Below are 27,037 nucleotides of genomic sequence, written 5' to 3'. Positions count from 1 at the left end.
CACTTCATCAACAGACTCAGGATACCAGACCTGGCCATGAAGCTGTACATTCAATGGGAGCTGACGGTGAGTATATCTTTTACAACAAACATTTTACCTGCAGTTTAAACATACATCATTCTGTGTATCCTATGTATGCAAAATCTTTGCCACCATCATTCAACATGTTGTTTTGGTTAATATCTTGTATTTCAGATTTCCTACCAGTGTTTATCTATGTCTTAGCTCACTGTGATGTTAAGACAGCTGAGATTGATGCTGATTATATGCAAGGTTTATTGGAACCAAACCTGCTTCTCGGCCAAGGAGGTTACTATTTAACAACCTTGATAAGTGCTGGTAAGGCAATGATTCTACTTCAAAATATTAACACAATGTAAAAAAAAGTAATGCTCAAGAAAAGTATGGTGATGTGATCAATTTCACATAGAATACCATGAAAAATAGTGTTGCTTCTAAGACTTGATAAATCTTCAGTTCAGTTGAAAAAGAAACTTGTGAACTAACAGAATGATGGGAATTACAGCAAATGTATCTCTGAACAAAAGATGTTGCAATATTTGCAAGGCTCTACAATACACCACAACTTGCCACAAAGGTTGCCACATGCTGCAAATTACGGAGACAGGTTGCATATCAAATCATATCAAAATATTTTTTACAGTGTATGTTATCAAGAACTTACATCTGGAAGAAAATAATGGTGAGACAAACGCACTGAGGTTGCCCTGTATCAGTGACATGCAAGGTTTTCTGAAAATATCATTTCTTGATGCAGAAAATGGTGCACTGATGTCAAAAACATTGCCAATCACGCCCTCAATGACAACTGCTGATGTCTGTAAGTGTAAACAACTAATTTTTACATATATAGTATGTGCAGTCTATCTGGATTAAATCTATGATGTGCGGTCACCTCTTTATAGTGGTCACCTTTCAGAGGTCCGATGGCATTTTACTTGCAACATGGAATTGCCCCAGTTTGAAACAAAATCTCTGAATGACCTCTGTCAAAAATGCTGTGAATGGAAAGCAAGAAATGGATCTATTTAAACTGATTAAAGCTGCAAAATGATTCTTCAAACATTAAATGCATGTATCATGATTTTCAAGAGATTTATGATATTGAACTGCTGCTATCAAGGTATGGAAGACCCCAAAAAATTGACAAAGTTAGCATCAAAGTGCTCGATCGAGCACTTTGTGGAAAATGGCAAACTGAGTGTCAAACTGAGCGTCAATCTGAGCGATCAAGCACTTTGTGGAAAATGTCAAACTGAGTGTGATGGCGCCTCCAACGATAGGATGTGGTATAATTAATTTTGCCATCAGCTGTGAGATCGCGTCCTGCCAGGTTGATGTTTACATTCACTATGGCGGTACCCAACAAACTTCGTGAGTCGTCAATCCCGTCTGATGATTTGTCATGAGTTTACATTCCATGTTACTGTTGCCCTGTTTCAGGTAGATAATAATTTCCATACACATTTTGCTTCATGGCCATGACAAATATCATTTGATCTCAAATTTGAATGCACAGAGTGACATCGGAGACAAGCTACATCAGACTTTGAAAACGATGTGACAATTATTACTTGTTTTGATCCCCTGTTTCAGTCATTTTATTGAAATGACATATGTCTATTTAAAACTTATCTTAAAGTTCCTGCCGCTACAAAGTGCACTTTACATTTAGGACGCTGTAAGTTCTTATATGTCGAGGCAGGTACAGGTTTAACCGTTCATACTTATGCTTCATGTACAAACCTTTTATTTTTACATTTGATAGAAATAAGAAGATTGTTGTCAATCCCCGTCATTCATAAAATGTAAAAAATAATAATCCATGTGTTTCAAACACCACCATGTGGACTAGCTGCAGATCGTCGATTATCGAAACTCCACATGAGGACAGTCATGTTGTTCTGAAAAGCGAACACTTTGCAATTGGTTGATTCCATCAGATCGGCGGGGCTCATTTTAACTCGTATGACATATCTACAGCTGCACATATATTAAGTATACAGCTTGATATAACTTATGTCGCAGAGAAAAACTACCACTTATTTACTTCTAATAGTGGGCAACTACAGTATTATTGCAATAGTTTCGAGAATAAAAAACTTGCTTGGTTGGAGAAACGGCTGGTGCATGAATACTGATTAGTCTGGTGCAGTTCTCGTGAGCACTCTGGTAATGGGAAAACGACTGGGTGCGTTTCTGAAAAAGTTGAATTTGATGAAGACCTCTGACAGATTTCCTCCCTCTAAAAGTCGATGAGTTATCAAGTAGGGCAGACCTTGTTGTCTTGTTGACAATGTCCATGAAGAGAATTTTCCCCAGGTCATCAGGTTGATATCGTCATCCCTCGATCGCGATCACGGTGAACATGGCAGAACACATGATGATCGATTGAGTTGTGGACTGGTACGACCATAATTTAATCATGACAATGACTGAGCGGATACAATTTTTTTATTTCCATCACTATTTTCATCACATTTTTAGCTCATATTTGGTTTTGTATATAAATACCAAAAAGAGCTTATATGATGAGTCGGTGGCGTCTGTATGTCTGTATATTTGTGGGTATGTATGTGCGGATGTATGTCCGTCACACACAAAGGCTCCCATACCGCCAGAGCTACCATCTCAGTATTTGGTGTACAGGTAGATGCAGGGGTTGAGATGTGAATTTGTTCAAATGAACACATCAGTCTCAAAAATGTGCAAATGAGGTAAGAAAAAGGGAAATCATGAGGGAAAATGCCAAGAGGGTTTGACCGGTTAAGAAGGGCTTGACTACGCAGTTTCTGCGTAGTGAAGCGTCATTACGTATTCATGGTGACCCCTGGCCAGCTGTCAATATCTTTGGGGGCTTTTGTCTTTTGGCCTGCTTTGCATATGCGTCGTTGGACACGACCTGCCAATCACCCAGGTACTCAATTAAACTATTAATTGACTGTTTACCGACCCAATTAACACTATCCAGCAGTATCAGTCATATTTTAATCACGTGGCCCGGGTGGGCACAACGTAGGAACGCGTGTATTTCTATGTGTACGTTTCACTTGTGGTGTTGTTTGTACCATCGTGCGTTTGAAGTCCTTGTTTCACCTACAGCATTACCTTCAAGGTGACAGGCTTACTATTAATGTTCAGTATCATTGCACCGAGTTCTGCCCACTGTGAAAACCACCTGTTTTGCCTAATAATTACTGCCCGTCCTGAATGTAGCCTATCATAGCTACAGTAATCAGTCAATATATAATACCCCGCGCCTTATACTTTTTATAGAAACTTGTAAAATCATAGTCCGAGCCGTAAAATTTTGTGAACCCATGTGAAAACATAAATCATTTATCAGTTTTGAAATATACTCCTAAAATGTAAGTTTGATTGTAAAATCGAGACCACATTCAAGGGCTATGCAGACCGTCCATGTACGCACACACAGTGACAAGAAGGCGGCAAACACCAACTCACCAAGCACATCGAATCGGCGAAAAGAAGCAAAAAAGCTTGGCTTATCGCAAAAACAAACGCGCCAAGCGCTAATAAAAACCCATACCAAGCGGCCCTTTTCAGGGCCATTAAATACTCCAAAAAGAGAACTACCAAAAAACCCCATAAAATTACATAGAACACACAAACAAAAATCGTACATATAACAAACAACTGTAACACAACATTAAATACAAAATAAACAATCACCGTAACGTAACAGAAAAAATGGCAGTGGAAATAAATCAGCTATTTCCAAAGAAAAGCCCACAGCAACATGAAATTCAACAACAACCTATCATCGCTCAAACTATGAAACTCCGTAAAATAGTACTAGGCAAAAGCCTTAAAATTAATTCGGACACCAACAAAACCAAACAGAATAAAACCTCCTCAGGATTTCAACAAATAAAGTCGTAAAATATGACTACGCTACGTCGAGAGACACAAACAATCGCAACAACACCAAAAGTCAAATTGGGCTCCACGAACAACAAATTACAAAACCTTGAAAGCTATCTGAAGCTGCTAAACTCGCACTTCTAGAGATACCCTTTCAAACAAGGAACAAAACATGTCGCGCGCTAAAGAATCGCGATAAACCAGCTTGCAAACAATAGACAAATTTCGGAAAAAAACCCTTCGACAAGGGTCGGGTTTTCGTCATTGTCAACACAAACGATTACGTACTCGAATGCGAAAGGCAATTACGCAACACTCAGTATTATACACAACAAGCCAGAACAAACAGTAAACAAAGTAAACGAACTATTAATCAAAATGTACGAGAACAAGCACATCAACCAGGATACTTGTAAGTATCTTGATGCAATAAACATAAAATCCGTACCCCGCAGTGGTGCTTATTGCCTAAAAATTCACAAACCTCCACAAAAATCTAAAAGACACACCAGTCAAAACAAAATTTACCGAAGTAAAGAAACATAGAACAAACAAACCGAACCACCAAACGGACTCACAACGTGACCAAAAATTAATATACTTGCCTCGCTTATCGAAAACCAAGACCACTAAAATGCATTAAAATAAATTTTCACATACACAAACTAAGGAATGAATCAACACTGCGACTGATGAGAAACCACACTTGGGTTTCGAAACGCGAGCGTCAAAGGGCGACTTTATCAACTTTTGTAACAACATAGGTCCGGCTGCGTCTCGCCATAAGCTTTCCCCACACAAACAAAACATTACCGTACACACTAATCCAAACTTCTCTACAAATATCCAAAGCGAAACAAACATTTTTATTAACGCACAATCGGATAAGAATGTAGGAACACATTTTCGAAACGAATCAAACACGAACTTTACACAACAACATTTAGGATAGTTACGTGGAGAGCCTCTTTCACATTTTTAGTACTTTGTGCCCTGTGGGCACAAGGTACTAATGTGATGGCGCGGCCCAATATGGCCAACATAGTGGGCCGTAAGCTGTGGACGCAGGTATCTCAGAAACGCTTCAGTAACTTTTTCTGAAATTTGGTCTGGTGATCACTTGGGCATGTATCTCAAACGGTTTTTTTTCTTTTTTTGATTGAATCATTTTAAAGTCACTTTTTTAGCTTTTTCCTGAAAACCACTATTTTCAATTTTTCCTCAAAACCACTGATTTGATTATTGTGATGTTTGGCATGGGTATTCGTATAGTTGAAATGCCGTCAGAAATGTTCAAAATTTGGTGACACATGCCTTGTATTTTTTTTTAAACAATATTTTTATCCATTTTTATTTTTACTTGATTTTGACTCGCTTTCGTTAAAGCTACCGTCTGCGCATGCGCACAACTTTAGGACAAATTCTGAGTCTGATCGACTCGGACGCCATCTTGTTTCTCGATCTGTGCACATTGAAATGTGTTCTAAAGTTATGAAGTTGACAGTGATGCACTTTTGCGGCTGTCGTGTATTTTTTGGTACGAAAGGCGCCTTTTATCGACTGAAGAATGATGGCCTCCGTAGGCGATAAACACCGGTACCGGCAGGCATATCAGTTCTACTGAGGAAGTAATCCACTGGCCCGTACAGGTCAGGGACTCACTTAGGGGAGAACCACTTGATTTCGGGGGGGGGGGAGGTATGGAGGATTTTGAGAAAAAAATGTCACCAGGTGAAATAAAAGAAAAAAATTAAGCCTGTAATGGCTTGAGAAAAAAAATACTCATAACAGACAGAAATAAAAAAGGAACTGTCACAATGCAGTTGAAAAGAGCAAAATTTTGGAACTTCATTCTCATGTATTGTTTGCTAGCATGCTGCCACAGGCAGCGCAAATGTTTTTACCACAAGCAATTCTTATGTGTTTTTTTTTCCAGCACTTATGATATAAGCATTCACTACTTTACACCTCAGTGCACTATATGTTTTCCTTCCCTTTTTCTGACCCAAGAAATCATATTTCAGGATTTCTGTTGCAATATCTCAATGGTACAGGCAATATCTATATGGGACTATTTGACTTCTGTAAATTGTGAAAATTTAAAACACAAGACAGGAGTCAATAAACTAGTGTTAAAACCAATACATTATTCTCTCAATATGAATATGTTAGAAAGATTACAAGTTGACAATGAAAATTGAGGAACAACAAATATAATGAAATACAATGTGTGAGCCTTGTTTCTCTGACCACAAAAGATAACATCTCCCCTGAGAACTTAAAAGGAATTGACTGTTTTAAAGAAAAGCAGGTATAGTACTGATCACTGTTGATTTGCCAAAAAAGTGTTCTATAATTTAAAGTTGTATATATACTAGACTTTCCATTTTGTTTTCATTTGTTGGAATGTAAAATGAATATATAAAACCATCCTGTGATATGTGAAACACTGGCTTAAATTTGAAAAATTGCACTGCTACTCCATTTGATAAAAAAAATTGATGCAGGTCTGACAGTTGAAATAAAAAAATGCTGTCTCTCTGACCAAAAAAAAAGTTCCCATACCCACTTCCTGCATACCCCCCCCGAAATCAAATGGGTCTCCCCTTAATATGCGCATGCGCATATAACAAGTTAGCGTTGTTTTGCAACCTTGGACTGAAAAATCAAACCGACGCGATCTTGTTCCTCGGTCTTGTGCGAATTTTGACGTTCTAAAGTTTTTAGAGTTTATTTATTATTACTCTCTCGCTAGCCCTGCGTACGATGCTGTGTGTTGGCTGTCGGAAAGCAAACCCATTATAGAGAAATTGCAACACTGTAACCATTTGGTGTGCGTTTCCATAGTAACTGAGTTTCCCGCCAGTTTGCTGTCACATGATTAGGCGGCGCATGTATGTTAGTTATACGAATAAAAACTCACGACTTTGAGTGTATGAAAAGTCTGTCTCTGCGTGTCTCAGTTTCCTTGTGAACCCGCTTCTTGGGGAAAGCGAGAGAACTATAAGGTGTACACACACCTCCCCCACATTGGTGCCGAGACCAGGATACATCCGGAAACCGAGACCATGACAGAAAACTCAGCAGAGACACCTGAAGCAAGTGGCCCGAACAATGGAGCCCAACCGCGACCGAAACGGTCAAGAGCGGGACACCGGACAAGGATGGAACGCCTCCTTCAACAAGCCGAGGAGCTTATGGAGCAACCGGTGAACACAGACCGCCTTGATACTCTGAGTGGGCTTATCAAAACCATGGAAGAGAAAATCAAGACCATACGGCTGCTAGACGAGACTATATTACAGGACACCACCGATGACGGGTACAATGATGAACTCATCGAACAGGATGAAGTAACCACTGGCTTCATTCTACGCATCGAAAAGGTACGGCGATATTTTACTCGTCAAGAAAACGAAGTTAGCGTAGTGCCTACTCAGGCAAACACCAGTCCGCCTCATACCGACAACGTGAGTAAAAGAACTGTTCACTTGCCCAAACTTTCCCTACCTCGATTTGCTGGCGATTTGCTGCAATGGAAAACTTTCCACGATTCATTTGATTCGGCTGTCAATCAAGACTCGTCTCTCTCAAACGTGCAGAAATTTCAGTATTTGAGGGGACAACTCGATGATGAAGCGAGTCGTGTGATTGAAGGCTTAGCTTTGACCAATGACAATTATGAGAAGGCCATGGACTTACTCCGTGCACGTTTTGGGCAAACACACAAGTTGGTCAGTGCATATATGCGTGCACTCTGGGAAATTCGACAACCGAGAGATAAAGTAGAAGACCTGAGGCAGTTTTACGACACTTTAGAAAGCTACATACGGGGCTTAGAGTCACTCGGCAAAGTACAGGACTCATACGGAGATTTGCTTGTGCCTGTAATTATCGACAAAATTCCAGGGAGAATTCGAACACTGATTACACGGGAGCATGGTGATAAAGAGTGGCGTCTTCAGGATCTGCGTACTGCCATTTTGAAGGAAATTCACGCAGCGAAGCTGGTACCTCATCGGGACAAACTACTGACGTCACAGACCCCCAGCCAACGGCGGCCTTTCTCGTAAAAAACAATCATCGTTCGCCTTCGCAGCAAAAGGCCATAAGCTTAAAGAGTCGCCCCTGTGTATTCTGCAAAGCATCACACTCGCCTACAGTTTGTGCGGTTGTAACTGACCCTGTCAAACGAATGGAAATTGTCAAAAGAGACTTGTTATGTTTCAACTGTTTTGGAACACACAAAGCGGCAGCCTGTAAATCCAAGTTCAGATGTAGGAAGTGCAGCCGAAAACACCATACTGCCCTCTGTAATGGCGCAGATCACATTACAAAGAAACCAGAAAGTGAAACTGTTACGGTACACAGTAAACTTGCACTTGGAGACCAGAAACATCCGTGTGGACCAGTCTTGTTGAAGACTGCTGTCACTACTGCTGTGAATGGAAATAATCGCATCAAGGTCAATGTCTTACTCGACGAAGGTTCACAGCGATCGTTCATTACCGATGACTGCGCTAATCTACTCAAACTACATATACAAGAGACTGAGAATATCAATTTGGCAACATTTGGCTCAACTTCTAATGGTATTCGTGCAATGAACAACACAACTGTTCATCTTGAAACGGTCACCGGACCTAACATATCAGTTAAAGTGCTCATAATACCAAGAATTTCAACTCCCATGAGAACTCATTTAACAAGATCAGTGCTGGATCTTCCACATTTAAAGGAACTCAACATTGCTCAACGTCTTGGTAGTGAATCGGCAGAAATTGACATTCTCATTGGAGCAGACTACTATTGGACAGTAGTGGGAGATGATATTCGTAGAGGTCCTGGACCAACAGCCATGTCGTCCAAATTTGGATATCTGCTTTCAGGACCAACCAACATAGAGAGTACTGTGGGTACAAGCTCATCAACAACAATACTGCATGTCATGACTGACAGTAAGGCAGACCAAGAGATAATGTCGCAATACTGGGACTTAGAGACTTTAGGCATCAAGGAGAACTACAACACGGATATCACCAACAACGGTTGGTTTGAAAAATATCGTGAAACACATTTGGAAAGGTCATCGGAAGGTCAATACATCGCAAGTTTGCCATGGCGTGAAGACCATCCACCACAACCCACTAATTTCGAGATTGCCAATATGAGAACCCGATCAATGGTACGCAGACTAGAACCAGAACTCAGACATAAATATGATGACATCATCATGGATCAAGTAGCCAAGGGATTTATCAGCAAGATGGATAATGCAGACCAGTCAAAGGGCCATTACTTGCCACACCATGCAGTCAGGAAGGATTCTGAAACTACACCTATCCGTATTGTGTATGATTGTAGCTGCCAGAAATCATCAGAACAACCAAGCCTCAACGATTGTTTAGAGACAGGTCCGCACTTGTTGAATGATCTGAGCGCTATACTGTTACGTTTCCGAGCACACAACGTAGGATTTACGAGTGATATCGAGAAGGCATTTCTTCATGTGCAGCTGGCTGACAAAGATCGTGACTATACCAGTTCCTGTGGATTTCAGATCCTGACAATCCAGAGAGTCAGTTTGAAACATACCGTTTCAATGTGGTGCTGTTTGGTGCAGTGTGTTCACCATTCATCTTGAACTCTGTTGTGAAAACACACCTTGAAGAAAACCCATCGCACGTCACATCAGATATCGCAAAGAACGTGTACGTGGACAATATCGTTAGCGGTGCTGTTGATACAAAGGACACAATGACATACTACGAAGAAGCAAACTCTGTCATGTCCAGTGGTGGCTTTCGACTACGATCATGGGTATCAAATGACGAGAAACTGAATGAAGTTGCAAAGGGTGACGAAATAGCAGAATCGAAGGGTGAAGTCAGTACTCTTGGTATGAAATGGATAACACAGTCTGATAAGTTAACATATGTGGAGAAAAACTTCGATGAGGACAGCCCTACCACAAAACGAGAGATAGTACGCACCACATCAAGTATCTTTGACCCATTTGGATACCTTTCGCCAGTCCATGTGAGTGCAAAGAAGCTCATCCAAGAACTGTGGCAACAAAAACGAGGATGGGACGAAGAAATACCTGAACATTTAGAGCAGGAATGGCACAAAATTCGGAGCAACCTCAAAGACGCCCTAGACATACAGATCAACCGCCAGTACATCAAAGAGTTAACACAAGAAAAGGAATGTGAACTTCATGTGTTTTCCGATGCCAGTCAGAGTGCTTATGGTGCTGCGGTGTACATAAAGCATGGTAAACTAACGTCGCTTGTTATGGCCAAGAGTCGTGTAAAGCCCCTGAAGGATATCTCACTGCCATGCTTAGAACTGATGGGTGCTGTCATAGCAACCAGACTCGCAAACCATGTGACATATGCTCTGCATGGTACACTTTCCCTCACAAAGACAACAGTATGGATCGACAACCAAGCAGTTATCCATTGGATTGTGGGAAACAAGAAGCTACCAGTCTTCGTACAAAATAGAGTCAATGAAATCAAAAAGCATGATTTCGAAGTAAAATACTGCCCCACAAAGGATAACCCGGCAGACTTACTCACGAGAGGAATCACAGCCAGTGAACTGAAAAACTCAGACCTATGGTGGAAGGGACCACATTGGTTAAGTGACGGCGATTGGCCGATCTGTGACATCTTCGATAGTAAAGTGCTACTGCAACATGAAGCAATCAATCAACCAGGCAAGCCCAGCATGTCGACCACAAGCCCAGCTGACAAGACCGTGGAATTCGGTATCCACAAACTGATTGATGCCAACTGCTACAGCTCCCTGAGAAAACTGCTTCATGTCACCGCATACGTACTAAAGTTTACTTCAAAACTGAGATGAAGCAAGACTTCCATGGGGAACCCTAACATTTCAGTGCAAGATATCAGATACGCGGAAGCCCTATGGATCACAGGAATTCAAGCCGAAATGTACGTCAATGAAATCGCTGCCTTAAGGAAAACCAGGACCATGAGAGAACCCCTGGTGAGACAGTTACGATTGTTCATAGACAGAGATGGCATACTTCGTCTGGGTGGAAGGCTCCATAACGCACCGATCAACGAGGAGACGAAATTTCCCATACTACTACCCAGAAACCACGCATTCACAAGACTTGTCATACAACAGGCTCACATCAGAGTACTTCACTCAGGAATGCAGGCGACCGTGACAAATATTCGACAACGTTACTGGATTCCCCGCATACGTGAAAGTGTGAAAGCTGTACTTCGGAAATGCGTCAAGTGCCGTAAAATAGCAGGGAAGCCATACAGAATGCCGATAACACCACCTCTCCAGTCGTACCGAGTTAGCGACGCTCCGCCCTTCACAGTGACTGGCATAGATTTCACAGGAGCGCTACATGTCATTTCTCCTACAAGAAATTCTGACGCAAGAAATTCTGAAGATAAAGTGTACATCTGCCTATTCACATGTGCCTCAACGCGTGCCGTACATTTGGAAGTTGTGACTGATCTGTCTACGAAAACATTTCTGAATGCGTTCAGACGTTTCTCAGCCCGTCATTCATTACCGAGCAAGATCGTCTCAGACAATGCATCCACGTATATGTCAGCGGCTGATGAAATACGCAAGATAGTAGAATCCAGACAGGTACAACGTCACATGATCAACAATCGAGTAGAATGGCTGTTCATTCCAAAGAGAGCCCCATGGTTTGGTGGGTTCTGGGAGAGGTTAATCGGACTTACGAAAACAGCCATAAAGAAAGTTCTAGGACGCGCACGGATAACCCTAGATGAACTTACTACTGTGGTTGCTGAGGTGGAAACCATGCTCAACGAGCGCCCACTGACTTACGTCGGAGATGATGTATCACTGACTCCATCACTGTTACTCTACGGTCATAACATAAACACGCTTCCACTTGAGCTGACCGATGACAGTGAAATCACCGACCCTACATTCACAGTGAGTACCAGAGAGTATCGAAGCGATCTGGAAAACCGCGCAAGACATCTTGCAAAACTGAAGACCACTTTTGGCGTCGATGGTATACGGAGTACTTACCTGCCCTCCATGAACGTCACTATGTGAAAGGGAAAGCCGGAAACGCCATAAAGACTGGCGACGTGGTGATTGTACATAGCGATGACAAACACAGACTGAACTGGAACCTTGCTGTGGTGGAAGAGCTGAAATACGGACATGATGGACTCGTACGTTCCGCGACAATCAGAACGAAGCAAGGTAACACAACACGCCCTATATCTAAGCTATACCCACTGGAGTTAAGCTACAAATCAGACAGAACATCAGCCGATGTTGTGGAGGACAATACCAGAACGGACTTGCAGGAAACTGATGTACCCAATGCGAAAGGACGCTCTACGCGGAAATCCGCAGTTAAGGCTCGCGAAAACATTAAGCAATGGACACAGAGTCTGTCTGATCATGAGTAAAGACACAGTGAAAGTATCACTCTAGTGTTAATAATGTTTATTGGAGTTTGTTGGAAGTTAAAAAATTTGACTTTGTTTGTTGGATTTCGTGTTCAGATTAGAGACTTACAAATCATTGACTTTCAAACTTCGATACTTCCAAAATGTTACAAAGTATCGCGAGATTCGTTTCAAAAAATGACACTTGATTGAAGTGTTCGTTGTTTCATTGAGTTTATTGTTTTATTCAGTTTACTGCTATCGGACTTAATAGTTTTCACAGTTGAACATTCAATAGTTCATTTGGCGCCCCGGAGGATGTCGGAAAGCAAACCCATTATAGAGAAATTGCAACACTGTAACCATTTGGTGTGCGTTTCCATAGTAACTGAGTTTCCCGCCAGTTTGCTGTCACATGATTAGGCGGCGCATGTATGTTAGTTATACGAATAAAAACTCACGACTTTGAGTGTATGAAAAGTCTGTCTCTGCGTGTCTCAGTTTCCTTGTGAACCCGCTTCTTGGGGAAAGCGAGAGAACTATAAGGTGTACACACACCTCCCCCACATTGGCAGCCAACACACAGCATCGTACGCAGGGCTAGCGAGAGAGTTGCCGAGATCGACGGTTATTTACGAGAAGTGAATAAAAGACTGGCATTTTTGGAAGCGATCGAGTAGCTGAGGTAGGCAGGGATACGACTTGGGCCCAAGAACGCTGAATTTCGGCAGTAATTTGGCTTTTTACGTCAAGTCCCAAAATGGATTTGAAGTCACCGACCGACCGCGACCCTACGTACGGGTCTTTGCAGGGCTGTGGTGAGCGGGGCGATTAGCTGTAGCGGAACACACAGCGTCGTACGCAGGGCTAGGTGAGAGCGAGGGAATGCTCTATCCTTCTACCTCCATGTCATAACAAACTAGCGTCGTTTTATGTTGATGTACTGTCCTTTCGACACAGCGATAACTTTTAGTTTTCTGTTGCCTCTTTTGGGTAAATTCGACAGTTGTGCATTGATTTTGACATCATTCGATCGCTAAAGACAGTGTGTGCTTATGTTGACCGATTTACGCGCACTTCAGAATCACGGCATAATCCGACACGGTTATTTGGCATGATCATCAGATCATACATGATCCGAGATTGCACAAAAGCAAGGTCACGATAAGTAATGTTGTTTGTTTCACTGTCGTTTAATACCTATATTTCCACTAAAAGACCATTAGAATTTCCTCCTGGCTACTTTGAAATCGTGCATTGGCATGCATGTAGTTGTCAACATCACTATGCTTGAATGTAGTAGACTCTCACTATGAATATATCGACTGTCACTGCATATTGCATATGTGTGGAAGTCACTCCATATCATATCAAAAAATGTAGTATTGCGACGTTTGAGCTGCCAGAAGCCAGAATTTACAGTTTATGAGAAAGTTATCTTACATGTAAAACTCAGTTCTAATGAACAAAATGCAAGCCATGTTGTATAACTATCGTGAATAACATAATATTTTGTACCTATCACCGTGTCAGAAAATCAGAGGAAACATTCAGTCAGACAAACTGTGGTCAGGATGATACTGTCCTATTTTAATATTTGTCTCTCGGCACACACCAGATACTCATGACTGTGGAACAACATTTCCATATAATTGTATATTCAGTTTTTATATTTAGTTTGCTTTTCACCATATTGTATGTCCTTCCCTGCACCACATAATTCAAAATTAAATATTGTTTTTGGCCTATACATACTTGAGGGGTAAGCTTATTTAGTCTCATACATTAAAGATGCACTGTTGACCTACAGAGTCCAAACGTTTTTTATCATTGTATTGTAGATAGGTGTACACTCCAAATACTAAGTACAAGTGTGGTGAGTGTAACAAGCAAATGTTTTTTAGTCAATGGCCCAAATTTATTTCCTATTTGATGGACAATAAATACATGTGTAATCAATGCCAACAATCCAGTTTAAGTAATTTGGTTTAGATTAGCCATTGTCCATTATATTACAAAAGTTTGTGGCTAAATTTTCTCCCCTTCTGTATCATATAAGTTCACCGTTTCCTGTTTTAGAGAGTGTTGATCCTATGTAGTCCCATCTCTTATTCTTAATTCACTTTCACACATATCAAGGTTGTTGATACTTAGAATCCACACTTGAACTTATGCTGGAGCAGTAACCAACCAGTTCAAATAACTTTCATTTATGTCCAAACAATTTGACTTTTTGCCAAATTTCACATTTATGGCAAATAATAAACAGTAAGGAGGTACAAAGGACGTCGGTGCCCCCGGGCCCCATGTTTACATCTCGCTATACTGTCTATGATTCTAAAAATAAAGTCATCTGCCACTTTTTCTGTATACGCGGTTTGGCAAAACTCATCTCTTCGATCGAAAGTTGGGTGATTCCATGGTTCTTTGGGGCACTTAAGTGTACGTCAAGCTTAGGGAATGTGGTTACATTCGCGATGTTTTATTCGAAATTATTTATTTCTTCTAGGGCAAATGCACGTAATTCATGCTGTTGGAAATACTGGCCGCTCATAAACAAGACAATAAACTCAATATCTGTGCATCTTTACTTTTATTGTCAAAGTACCACCGACACCCACAAAAAACCAAATGGTTCAGTCCAGGTATTTGCAACTCTGCCATCCGACTGGTCAACAGGAAATCAACCATAGGTGTCTTTTGGCATGCGTATACGCCAGTCACCTAGGCGACGGTAATCTGCACCACTTATCACCATCGGGAAGGTACTCCTCCCCCTATACCACTGGCGATCCCACCCTCAAGGCACTGCGTCATTCGACCAAGCATTGTTATTGTAATTTCCTGCATAAAATTAACAGCGAGGTCAACCGGTCAAACTCTCTTGGGATTTCCTGGCATGTCTGCAAATGTTCAGGAGTGGTGGCATGCCAGCATGCTACTCCACTGAGCTTGAGTCATTTCCTGTCATTGTTTATGAACTGTTACATATTAACAGACCTGCTCAAACTAAGGGAACATCTATTTCGCTGTAGCAGCGTGTCCAACTTTTGTCAACTTGTTTTTCTGGTTTAAATATTTCTTGTTGTTTTTCTAGTTGTACTGTGCAGAAATCATTGTCATAACATTGAACGTAGAATTTTCCTGCACTGAACAGATAGAAACAACATTTATTGTTGATCTTTGGTACCCATACTGGTATGTACCAATTCTGATCAAATGTGAGCGACACCGTATAATTGCAGTATTTTTGAAGAGTTGATTTTATAAATTTCTGTACATGTTAAGGCAAACATTTGATGGTACGACCGTCCATCATGCCGTGTTGATTGACATACCTACTTCAACTACATGCTTGCACGGTGACAGGGGGGCCAAGATCATTACAGGCATGCATAGTAGCCATCAAGTGCCCTCAGTCTTTGAAAATGTCATCCAAATTAGCCACAAACGGTGACTTAGCCTTCTGTGGAAGTGGTTTTTCACATCTCATATTCTATACTCCCGATTGTACAGTGCATCAGACTTGAGTCAAGTTGTGAAGCATACTGCCTCAGTATCGGCGAGCAAAAATATGTCACTTCAAGGCTCCCATTGACACATGTTGTTACAATGCAGTTAACTGTCAAAAGATCCAACTTAAGTCATGAAGGAGTTTCAAACAGTAGTACTATAATTTGCGCCACTATATACGTAATAAAATGACATGCACATAGTATTTTTCAGGGAACGCAGAGCAGATCGGATAACATTTTTGATAATAGATATATTGTTGCTTGGTGACTTGGACGATGCCCACAGTCTTCAAACAATAAGGCCTTTCGTGCTGACAAAGAGAATAGTTTTCACCTCACTGATACCATAGAAACTCTTGGTGATCAATGACAGTCCTTTCATCACTAAGGTGTGATGATCGAGGGACTGTGTTGTCAATGTGACAAGGCACTTATCCCTTTGGTATCTGACAGAATCATCGCGATGTTTTCTGTATGGCGATGTATAGCGATCATGGCATCGCAGCCCCTTCTCTTACATAGTTTGCATTAAAGCGTCATTATCCAGAAACATAACACAAAAACAGAGAGAAGTCCGAAAGCTAAATATTATCCACCGAATCTAAATCTGTATAGCACAATAGATTTGACCATGGACATAAAAAACCATTGATCTGAGGACAAAACAATAAAGCTAGCACACTTCCACACCTTTACGCATGAGACATATTTTTCATAGCCTCTATATCGTTGTTAATGATAAGCAAATCGTATATTTGAGATCTTTTTCGCTATAATGGAGAAACTCACATTTTATCAGAATTTACATGATGATACTGTTGAGTGTACTTTATTATTGACCAACTGTCATCACTCTCACAATTAAATAAATTATTTTCTTGACTTATACCCACCTGATCCACCCGGCTAGCCATTGTATTCTTCCAACAACCTTTATAATAACTTTGGACATTTAAGGCTTTCTCAAACGCGTAGTCAACTGTCATTTCGTTGTAACGAGACCATCATAGTCAGGGAGCCCTTGTTAGTTAAGAGTCGGTATTCATAGAAAGTTATAAGTAGGAGAACTAAATGCCTTCATTCGATCTATCTGGAATGTATTACCGAAATGTAGGCCGAAACATAATATATCGAGATAGCAGTATCACTACCGACATGAAAGAGGTTGCGCCTTAATATCGTAAACATTGTAAAAAGCTGCCTTTGTGTCGTCGTATGCCGTCTGTATCTTCAGCACAGACTTTGAAGTAGAGGTCGGCTAATTACAATTAACAAAACGACAATCTTGTCAATCAAGAACAAAATGGTACTGGTATATACAAAATGCTGCATGTCAACATTGTTAGCCGTGATTTTCTATGCATTTGACATCACGATTGTCGCACAATGTCTTATCATGCCAAATGTAATGTTTCAAAATAAAAGCAATGTGGAAGAACGTCTTTCACCCGAAAAAGTGAAAGTTACAGTAATTTTTTCGGCTTCAGGCGTAAGCTGTAAGCTTATGATTGGCTCAAAACTTTTCAGTCTAGGTCAACCCATAGAGGTGTGCTACCTCAATGGTAAATCACACTGGACTGGAAGGTTCGCGAATTTTAACGTCAAGGGGCGTATTCTATAAAGGATAAGTCATTTTTAACGGAAATATCAAAATAAATGCAAAAATCGAAGCTTGTCTTTATGGAAATGACCAAAATACATGAACCAAGAAGCGTAACTCAAGGCGTGCTTCTAATTCGTGATCTGTGACCGAAGGCCCGATGGCTTGTCAGTTTCGATGTCTTCCTGTCAACTCAACGTCATCCAGGATACTTATTGTCGACCACTGCATTAGTTTCTAGGGGGAATTTCAAAACTGCTATTGCAATAAAAATACCAAAATATTCTCTAGAGTCTTTGCTACCAATTGAAATTTCTCTGAACCGTTAGTACATATGATCCATGAAACCTCCAATCTCTTAGTATTTTGCGAACTTGACTCAGTTGCCGGAGATATTGTTGCCGTTCCTTATACAGACGTAAGTTCTTCATGTTGCGAAGTGCATTCTTTCGATGGATTACCCCACGTCAATAAATATAAAAATGTATGACAATAAACCATTGGGACATTTCTTTATGTTCAGTCGAGAGCCATTATGACTGTCACATAGCCAGTGGTACTATATTGCACACCTAAAATTTGTATGCAACAGCACTGTGAGGCATACTGGTACTAAGACAAACAATGAAAACATGCCGTGTGTCTTAGGATAAATTGTTGACCTCTTTCGGTATTTTTATAAGCATTGCCACTTGGTCCTAATAACCGGTTTGCGTTATTACTACCCCATTTATCTGAGTTCTCAGCCACATCCATTAGAAAATGGTATGGCCTAGTTGCAGAGGGTCTGCCTTCCGAGAAAGTTATTTATCATGAAATGTAGGTCTACGGTACATACATGAGCAAGTATCGTCGCTATCTTATTCTCCTTAAATTTATTTGTCTTTAATTCATAGAACGAAACATGTACGTTGCAAAATTAAACGAAAACGTCCTTGATACAGTTGTAATAATGCAATGATAAAGTGGTCAAGTACAACAAACTGCGTAGGCTATTGCTAGTTTGATGTTCTTGTTAGCATCCGGCAATGGATGTATGAAATATGCCTCCCACTGACGCTTGGTCAGGACACGATCATTCGTGGAATTACCATGATCAGAAGTGACGAATATCATTTTATTGAAATATTGCGACAATCACACTGTGGCAATTTAGAGGCGAGAACGACGTCTCTTTGACCTCGCTCTGCCTGCCATTTGTCATTTGTCACTACAGATAGTGATTGACATTGCTCCATCAAGGTCCGTCGACTATAGGACCTTGACTCCTATCACTTACTCTTTTTGACTACGAAGAATAAACTGTAACTATGAATAAACTCTAATTATGACACAAATATTGCGCGTGTCATTGTAAACACGTTTTTATTAGCTACTATAGACTTTAGTCTATAGAAGCTATTGGGATGGGTATCCGTCCGGCGTCAGCTGTATGTATGTATGTATGTATGTATGTATGTCCGTTTGTGAGGCGTCCGTCCACTCAAATATCTTAAGAACCGCAGTACTTACTGATTTGATATTTGTTGTGTAGATGAAAAATATGATTTTGAGAAATCGTTTTTTTTAATTTTTTGATATTGTCAAAAATAGGCAAATTAATGCCAAAAAAGGCGTTTTTGGTAAAAAATCTTCTTCTTCATAACCGCTGGTCAGACAGCTTTGTTATTTGGTATACAGGTCCCTAGGGATAACCCAACTTAGATTTGTTCAAATTGTGATGAAATATGCAAATGTGTATTTTTAAGGAATTTTTTGGTCATTTTTGGTCAAAATTTGACTTACATTGTATGTAATTCTTGTACTGTATAAACCCTATCAATTCACCCAGAAAAAAATAAGTAATATGATTTTAAATAATTTAATTAATTAGGAAATCATCAAAGCCAAAATAATTTTAGTGTAGAATTATCAGAAAGTTCAACTTTTTTTGACAGTTCATAGTGAAATGCTTACCATCTTGGAGGATTAAAACATGTAAACGCAACTTTCCTGAATCCCAAGTTTGACATATTCTGAACCGTCATTTATTGTGCCCTGTATGTTATCTAAAAGAAATTGCTCAAAATAGTTTGTCATGATAGGGTGGTCAAATAAATAGAGATAGAGAAAGTTCTAATTTCCATTTATGGTTGACCTGGTAAGGGTAAAATAAAATTACTTTTTGAGGAAAAAAATAGAGTGGTCAATTAAAAGAGTGGTCAAAGTGATAGGGTTTTTATGGTAAAGCTGGGCTGTAAGATTCCTCATGTGCCATTTATAGCAATTATGCAATCTGTGTAAACAGTGCAATGAAAGTGTTACGTGATGCTTTTGATGACCTTGAACTTCTTAAGTTTCAAACATTTGTCTCTTCAGTGTGCTTTCTCTGAGTATGTACAGTCTCAACTTATTCAACAGAACTTACTAATGATGTTAATTTGAAAGTTAAAATGTGCTTGGTTAATAGGATGAAAATACTGATAAAAAGATAACCAGCTGAAGATTCTTTATAACCTGACAGATATGCTGTTTTTTTATGACGAAAATCTTGATTTAAGCAAGTCTTGTTTACTTAAATAGAATGTAATAAACTCTCATTTATTAGCTACTATAGACTAATATAGTCTATAAAAGCTATTGGGATGCGTATCTGTCCGGCGTGCACTGTCAGTATGTATGTATGTATGTATGTATGTATGTATGTATGTATGTATGTATGTCCGTTTGTGAGGCGTCCGTCCACTCAAATATCTTAAGAACCGCAGTACTTACTGATTTGATATTTGTTGTGTAGATGAAAAATATGATTTTGAGAAACCATTTTTTTTAATTTTTTGATATTGTCGAAAATAGGCAAATTAATGCCAAAAAAGGCGTTTTTGGTAAAAAATCTTCTTCTTCATAACCGCTGGTCAGACAGCTTTGTTATTTGGTATACAGGTCCCTAGAGATAACCCAACGTAGATTTGTTCAAATTGTAATGAAATATGCAAATCTGTATTTTTACGGAATTTTTTTCCCCCTTTTGGTCAGGCCATCCTGAAATGAGCTATCAAAGATATCCACCTTCTTCATCAATACATGTGTCACAAAATGTTATTCTCTACATAACACAGCAGAGCTCTGTCAACTGTTGAGTCGCTTGTTTTTTCAAAACGGCTGGTCAGACAGCTTTAATATTTGGTTTACAGGTCCCTAGGATGACCTTAGTGAGATAATTTCATACAGTTGAAGGAAATACTTAATTTTGTATCCATGTCTATAGTAGCTTCAGGGACTTTGGCCCTATGTTTCACCAACTGACAAATGGTGTACTATACAGTACATGCTAACTGAGCACCTACACAAGCTTTATTTCACAAATTCACTACATTTTAGCACTCGTACTCAGTTCAACGCTCAGTTCTTCCTTTTTCGCTCAGTTTGACGCTTACTTCGTAATTGTCAATGCTCAGTTTGACACTCACTTTGTCTTTTGCAATGCTCAGTTTGACACTCACTTTGTCATTTCCAATGCTCAGTTCGACGCTCACTTTGTCATTTTCCACACTCAGTTTGACACTCACTTTGTCTTTTGCAATGCTCAGTTTGACGCTCACTTTGTCATTTCCAATGCTCAGTTCGATGCTCACTTTGTCATTTTCCATGCTCAGTTTGACGCTCACTTTGTCATTTTCCACACTCAGTTTGATGCTCACGATCACTTTGACTTTTGCCACGCTCAGTTCAACGCTCACTTTGTCGCATTTGGGACCCTAACATTCCTGTGCTATCTGTTTGTAAATTCCTAAAGCTAAAGTTTCCATTTCCAATCGTTCCAATTCCTTAGCAAAAGTGACTGTGATAAAGAGATTGGCAACATTTCTTGAAATATAAAATGGCTGATGTTATGATTTCAAATAGTATGCATGAGGGTGCAACTGGGAACCTACCAATTTGTTATCAAAGTAAAGCAAATAGTATCAAGTAGTCTTTCAGAATACTTTTCAACCAAAATATTAAATATGTCTTCAGACAGAGACAGTATTTAACATGTTTTTAAGAAGTTGGACATGTAACGAAAGCATCGCTCATGACCTAGATATGACCACAAAACATTTAAAAAAACAATTTTAGGGGCCATAAATAAAAGTTATTTGTTATTTTCAACAATTATATTTGTCAAACTCACCTTTCAGTTATAAGTTGAGTTCTAATCTGCTCAGGTAATTATTAACACAACACATTCACTTGCTGATGAACATTCTAGGATAATTAACTCCATAAAAACTTGAAAATGGAAAAATGTATTTTTAGCTGATCAAAATGATTTTGTTTTTCCAGGTCAGCTTATAGCAGGAAAACTGGACATCGACAATGCCAATGATTTTGCACTCTTTGTCATAGTGGATGGTGAAGGTGAGTTAGTGTTCCATGTGCAAAAGACCATATGTTATTTACTCATTGAAAGACACAGCAAATTATCATTCCCTCAGTAGATTTAAATTTTTTGCATGAAATCATTGGATGCAGATTACAATGACAAGATCATTCTGTTGATTATCGTGTCAACAGACATCTTTTAAATTGGCAGAGAACTTGATCCATCTTGACCTAGTTCAAAGATATACGGCCAAATGTTGTAAACTGAAACATAGTAACAACTTACATCAAAATCTTAAAACGTGACATCAAGTGAAGGGTCACCACATCATGGTTGTGTGTGTAACAATCTTTTAACATGAAACAGAAACTGTTGAGGTGTTTTGTCTTAAATTGCAGAGAGGCAGTTGCTTCCTGAGGAATGTCCCCAACAATTGAAGGCAGATCTTCATCTAAATGAAAAACATTATCTCTTTGGATATCGAAGCAAATATACAACAGTTGCATGGCAAAGTCATATGTAAAAACATGGGGCAGCTTCTGAAAATGTTGCACACAATGGAATAACCGTGAAACGCCATACACAATGGAATTATCATGAAATGCCATACACAATGGAATTATCATGAAATACCATACACAATGGAATTATCATGAAATGCCATACACAATGGAATTACTATGAAATGCCATACACAATGGAATTATCATGAAATACCATACACAGTGGAATTACCATGAAATGCCATACACAATGGAATTACTATGAAATGCCATACACAATGGAATTATCATGAAATACCATACACAATGGAATTATCATGAAATGCCATACACAATGGAATTACTATGAAATGCCATACACAATGGAATTATCATGAAATACCATACACAATGGAATTATCATGAAATACCATACACAATGGAATTATCATGAAATGCCATACACAATGGAATTATCATGAAATGCCATACACAGTGGAATTACCATGAAATGCCATACACAATGGAATTACTATGAAATGCCATACACAATGGAATTACTATGAAAAGCCATACACAATGGAATTATATGAAATGCCATACACAATGGAATAGACCTTTTCCTCATTCAACCGGAAGTTAGATTAGCATATCATTATATTTGCATGGCGATTTGACCTAGTTCAGCTGCGGAAGTCGCCTTGCCAACGTCCTCGCTAAGGCGATTGTAGCTGTCGGTCCATAGCTGTGGTGTTTTCGGGCGGGCTTTGCCTTTTACGGACTGGTTTTTACTTTTACGCGGGGTTAAAAACGTTTAAGTCAAAACCAGCCCGTTAAAGGCAGAAATCCCGCCCTAAAACACTACAGCTATGGACCCACAGCTATGGCGATCGATGAGAATACTAGTACATTCTGAACGTACTTGATTTGGAAGCAGACAGTAAAACAACTGAAAGCTTCCGTAAATTTGGAGAGTAGCAAATTCAGTCAGCATCAAACCATATACAGAAGCAAAGAGAACTTGAAGACGGATGGTTTACGAGTGCATGGAACAAGAAACGGAGACCAGCTCCCTGCCAGCCTAACTGATGTAACATTCTTCTCTAAAGCTCAAAATTAAAGAAATCATGCAATTCCGGGATAAAAACGTAGTTATCAGAAATAACAGCTTGAAATTTATCTCAAAATAACAACAGAATTATGCATGAAAATGTCAAGCATCTACGTAAAAAATCAGCTCTCATGATATAGATCATGTATTATGTGGAGTGGGTAAATTGCGGCATGAAAAAACCGATCTTTCAAACATCAAAATAAAGACAATGTGGCTGTGAAATTTGTTGTATTCATCAGTATAACTCTTCGAAATGAAAAAAGTCATTCATTTGGACCATGATGTGAACGATGAAATCACTTGTGTCAAGAGAGAATTCGAAAATGGACCGGCATTGACAACTATGGCGGATATGACATCGGGATAGACACCAATTTGAAACATCGTGCATGCGATGCTATTTTGTGTGATTTCTTTTGTTGTAATTTCATCTATTTCCAAAATTAATACATGGGTATCAAGAGGCAGAATGCTTCTATTGCAGAGGGTCATAGAGGTCACCGAAATATCACATGGAAGTAGTTGGGAATCACGAAAGTACAGTCGTCATATCATGTATGCATGTAAGAACGGCCATGCACTACGCTAAAAAGAACTGATTGGTATCTTGCCATATTTTTGGGTTCATGAGTTTCGTTAACTTAGGCAAAAATCCTCATGCCAAACACAATTTCCCCTCACATTTTGCAGTTTGAGAGCAGGCAGTGAAAAAATGGACTTCACATAATTTATGGAGTCACTGGCGGGCCGGCTATTATTTTGGCTACGGGGGCTTGTGTATATGATTTGCTCACCCCTGAGAAAGATATAATCTTCAGACCGTTAAAAGTTAAGCCAAAACTTCTATACACTGGACATTTTTTATTAAAGACTAATTGATGACAAGAAAAGAAAACAGCTGTCAAATATCATCGGGAACTGTCACTATTAGTCATTGTACTAGCAGCAAGGGTCCAGCTCCAGCCAGACCAATGGTTGTTGTGCTGTTTGATAAACCTAACGTATTACAAAAGTTTAATCAAATTGAAAGTTGTCATATGTAAACGTAATATCTGAGTTTTTGTCATACTTTAAAGCATTTTGTCTTGTCAGAGTACGCTAGTAGTATAACATCAGGCAATGTCCCTCCACAAAATCTGGGCTGCCATATGGTTATCGAACTGAAGCAGGTCACATGATCGACCACAGCGACTTTGTCAGAAACGAGAAACATTTTTGCAAGCTTATACCACAGAAAAATTACAAAATTAGTGTGATGACTTTCACGCAGAGGCTTTTGTCTATGAAACAGCAAAAATCGCCAAGAAATACGGGAGCAGAGTTTGCATACACGAACTCTACGTAGAGAGACGACAAACGTTCCAGAGGATTGACTTTAACTGCAGCGGAAATAGGTCAAATCGGCGACATGCATATAATTACGCATGCACAAGGAAACTTCCGGTGACATTGAGGAAAGGGTCTATTACTATGAAATGCCATACACAATGGAATTACCATGAAATGCCATACACAATGGAATTACTATGAAACGCCATACACAATGGTAATACCATAAAAGGCCATGCACAATAGAATCACAGTGAAATGCCATACAGAATTTAAGAACAATTGTTACTATGGTAACAGTTATAACTGTTTCATAACTTCTAGAAATATGCAATATGGTTACAGGATGATGATATCAGGACTTTGCCAATACAGTGATTGTTTTTTTCACAACAAGACACATTGAATGTTATACAGGAATTTTTGTTGTGTATTAATGATTGGACAATGAGGAAATAAAATTTTCTCCTGTCTGTTTCAAAGAGATGAACTGCTACTAAACAGGATATGGATTTAATTGGTGAGTTATTTGAATACATGTACTTAGCGAAGGGTTAATTTTAAAATAATGTTTTACATCATTGCTTGTCTTCCTGCCAGTCTTGTAGATATTTGTAATGTCTTCTATCATAGCTAACACAACAGTGTTTAGAGCTGCCTAACTTTTCTGAAATTTCTGTAACCATTGTTACAAGCAGATTGACATCATTCAATAACTTTGAATGTTTTATAGAAGAGCAAGCATTGTCTCGCAATATCTGTTCCGAATTCTCCATAACATTAGAACTATTATGTGGACAAATTCACTCTGTTTGAGCTCTTTTTAAGGTAGAGCTGCATGTTGCAAACAGTTTTTTTCAAGAGAACTTTTCTCATCTAAGATAACAAAGAAACCCCCTTATACCATATATTTCAAAAAGCAGAGAATCTTAAGTTTAGTATGGTAGCAATAGCTTACTGGAAGGATGAAGGGGTTGTATATTTGTGGTGAAAAACCTCGATTTTGGTATTAATGATAAAAATTAATTGATGTCAAAAACTTGATACTAATTTCTGAAACGTAATATTTCACTTGAAACAAGAGTAAATGTAGAAAAAAACAACATTATTTTGTATCATCTATCCTCATTCTAAAATGGCAAGGGTTGAAAGACTGACACCCTAAAAAGTGATTAAAAACATGATTAGCAAAATTAAAATCCCCCTTATTCAAAACATGAGAACTATATTGCCAAACAAAATAGTTGTTTTCTGATATAGTATTTAAAGAACATAGCGTGAAAATTTTAGAAGATTTGGCCCAGCCAGAGTGGAGTTAAATTCTTTGAAAATTTTGAAATTGGGAGTAAAGAGAAGCCAGGAAATTGGGTGATTTACATACATTTGCATAAATTAACGCTTCTTTATCACACAGCTTTCGACTGCTTGACAAGCTAAAAGGTGAATCCAACCAATATTTTAATCTTGGGTAACCAACTAAATAAAATTGAATGAATATTTTCAAAAGCAGTGATTTTGAGCAAAATATGCTATGTTGGGCGCAGCGCCCCATAGTTATTTTGTTTTATATGAAAAGTAGTTTGTGTTGTTTACATGCTGAAATACTGGTCAACAGTGCACAACCTCATCTCTGCTTGCAGCCAGACAAGATTAAGTGTTCAATGAAACATTTTACAGTCTGTAACAAAAAGTCAAATCCAAAAATTCAAGTGTACGACACTCACCATGCATAGCTCAACATACACCGTTACATGAAGTTTGTACCTCATGCAGACTTTCTTAATGTACCTTCTGAATGTACTTGAAGTAATTTGTGTTATTTTTTAAATATACATACATACATACATATATATATATATATATATATATATATATATATATATATATATACACACACACACATTAGAATTGCATTTTTATTGCATTTTTATTATTTCCTGAGATTCCATCAGACCTTTGCCTTATTTCTTCAAGTTATGATAAAATTTACATCTTTGCATGTGTAATATGTATTTGACGTAGAAATACTTGATGAAAGTGCACTTCCAATAGTTGTCAAAATCAGATTTTAAGTGTCTTTGAACAATGTGATAAATTGATATTTTGTCATCATTTGTGAACAAAAATCATTTCAGAAACGTCTCAGGCCAAAAGCAAAGAAATTCTGTTCAGTGGGCAAGCTTGTTTCAAAGTCTGGCAGATAAGTTTTTCACAAAGCAGGTATTCATGGTATAGTGAATGGTTTACTGATACTTATCTCTGATCACAGCGCAAACAGTCTTAACACTTTTCATATTTTGTAAACATTTTT

At 38.9% G+C, this 27,037-nt stretch overlaps 1 protein-coding gene across 1 annotated transcript in view; it reads left to right on the top strand.

Moving 5' to 3' along the window:
• The window catches only part of LOC139150519 (protein sprint-like), a 108,715-nt gene extending 82,800 nt beyond the window's left edge, over positions 1-25,915 (top strand). The window contains exons 14-18 of the mRNA XM_070722938.1: positions 15-66; positions 196-339; positions 665-841; positions 21,762-21,836; positions 22,200-25,915. Coding sequence (XP_070579039.1) covers positions 15-66; positions 196-339; positions 665-841; positions 21,762-21,836; positions 22,200-22,324 — 573 coding nt within the window. The 3' untranslated portion in view covers positions 22,325-25,915. The remainder of the gene's footprint in view (positions 1-14; positions 67-195; positions 340-664; positions 842-21,761; positions 21,837-22,199) is intronic.
• Positions 25,916-27,037: the final 1,122 nt, after the last annotated feature.

This window comes from Ptychodera flava, chromosome 14 (assembly GCF_041260155.1).
Source record: "Ptychodera flava strain L36383 chromosome 14, AS_Pfla_20210202, whole genome shotgun sequence".
NCBI lineage: Eukaryota > Metazoa > Hemichordata > Enteropneusta > Ptychoderidae > Ptychodera > Ptychodera flava.
The sequence above is the reverse complement of the archived record's forward strand: the minus strand, read 5'-3'. Positions and strand labels throughout refer to the sequence as shown.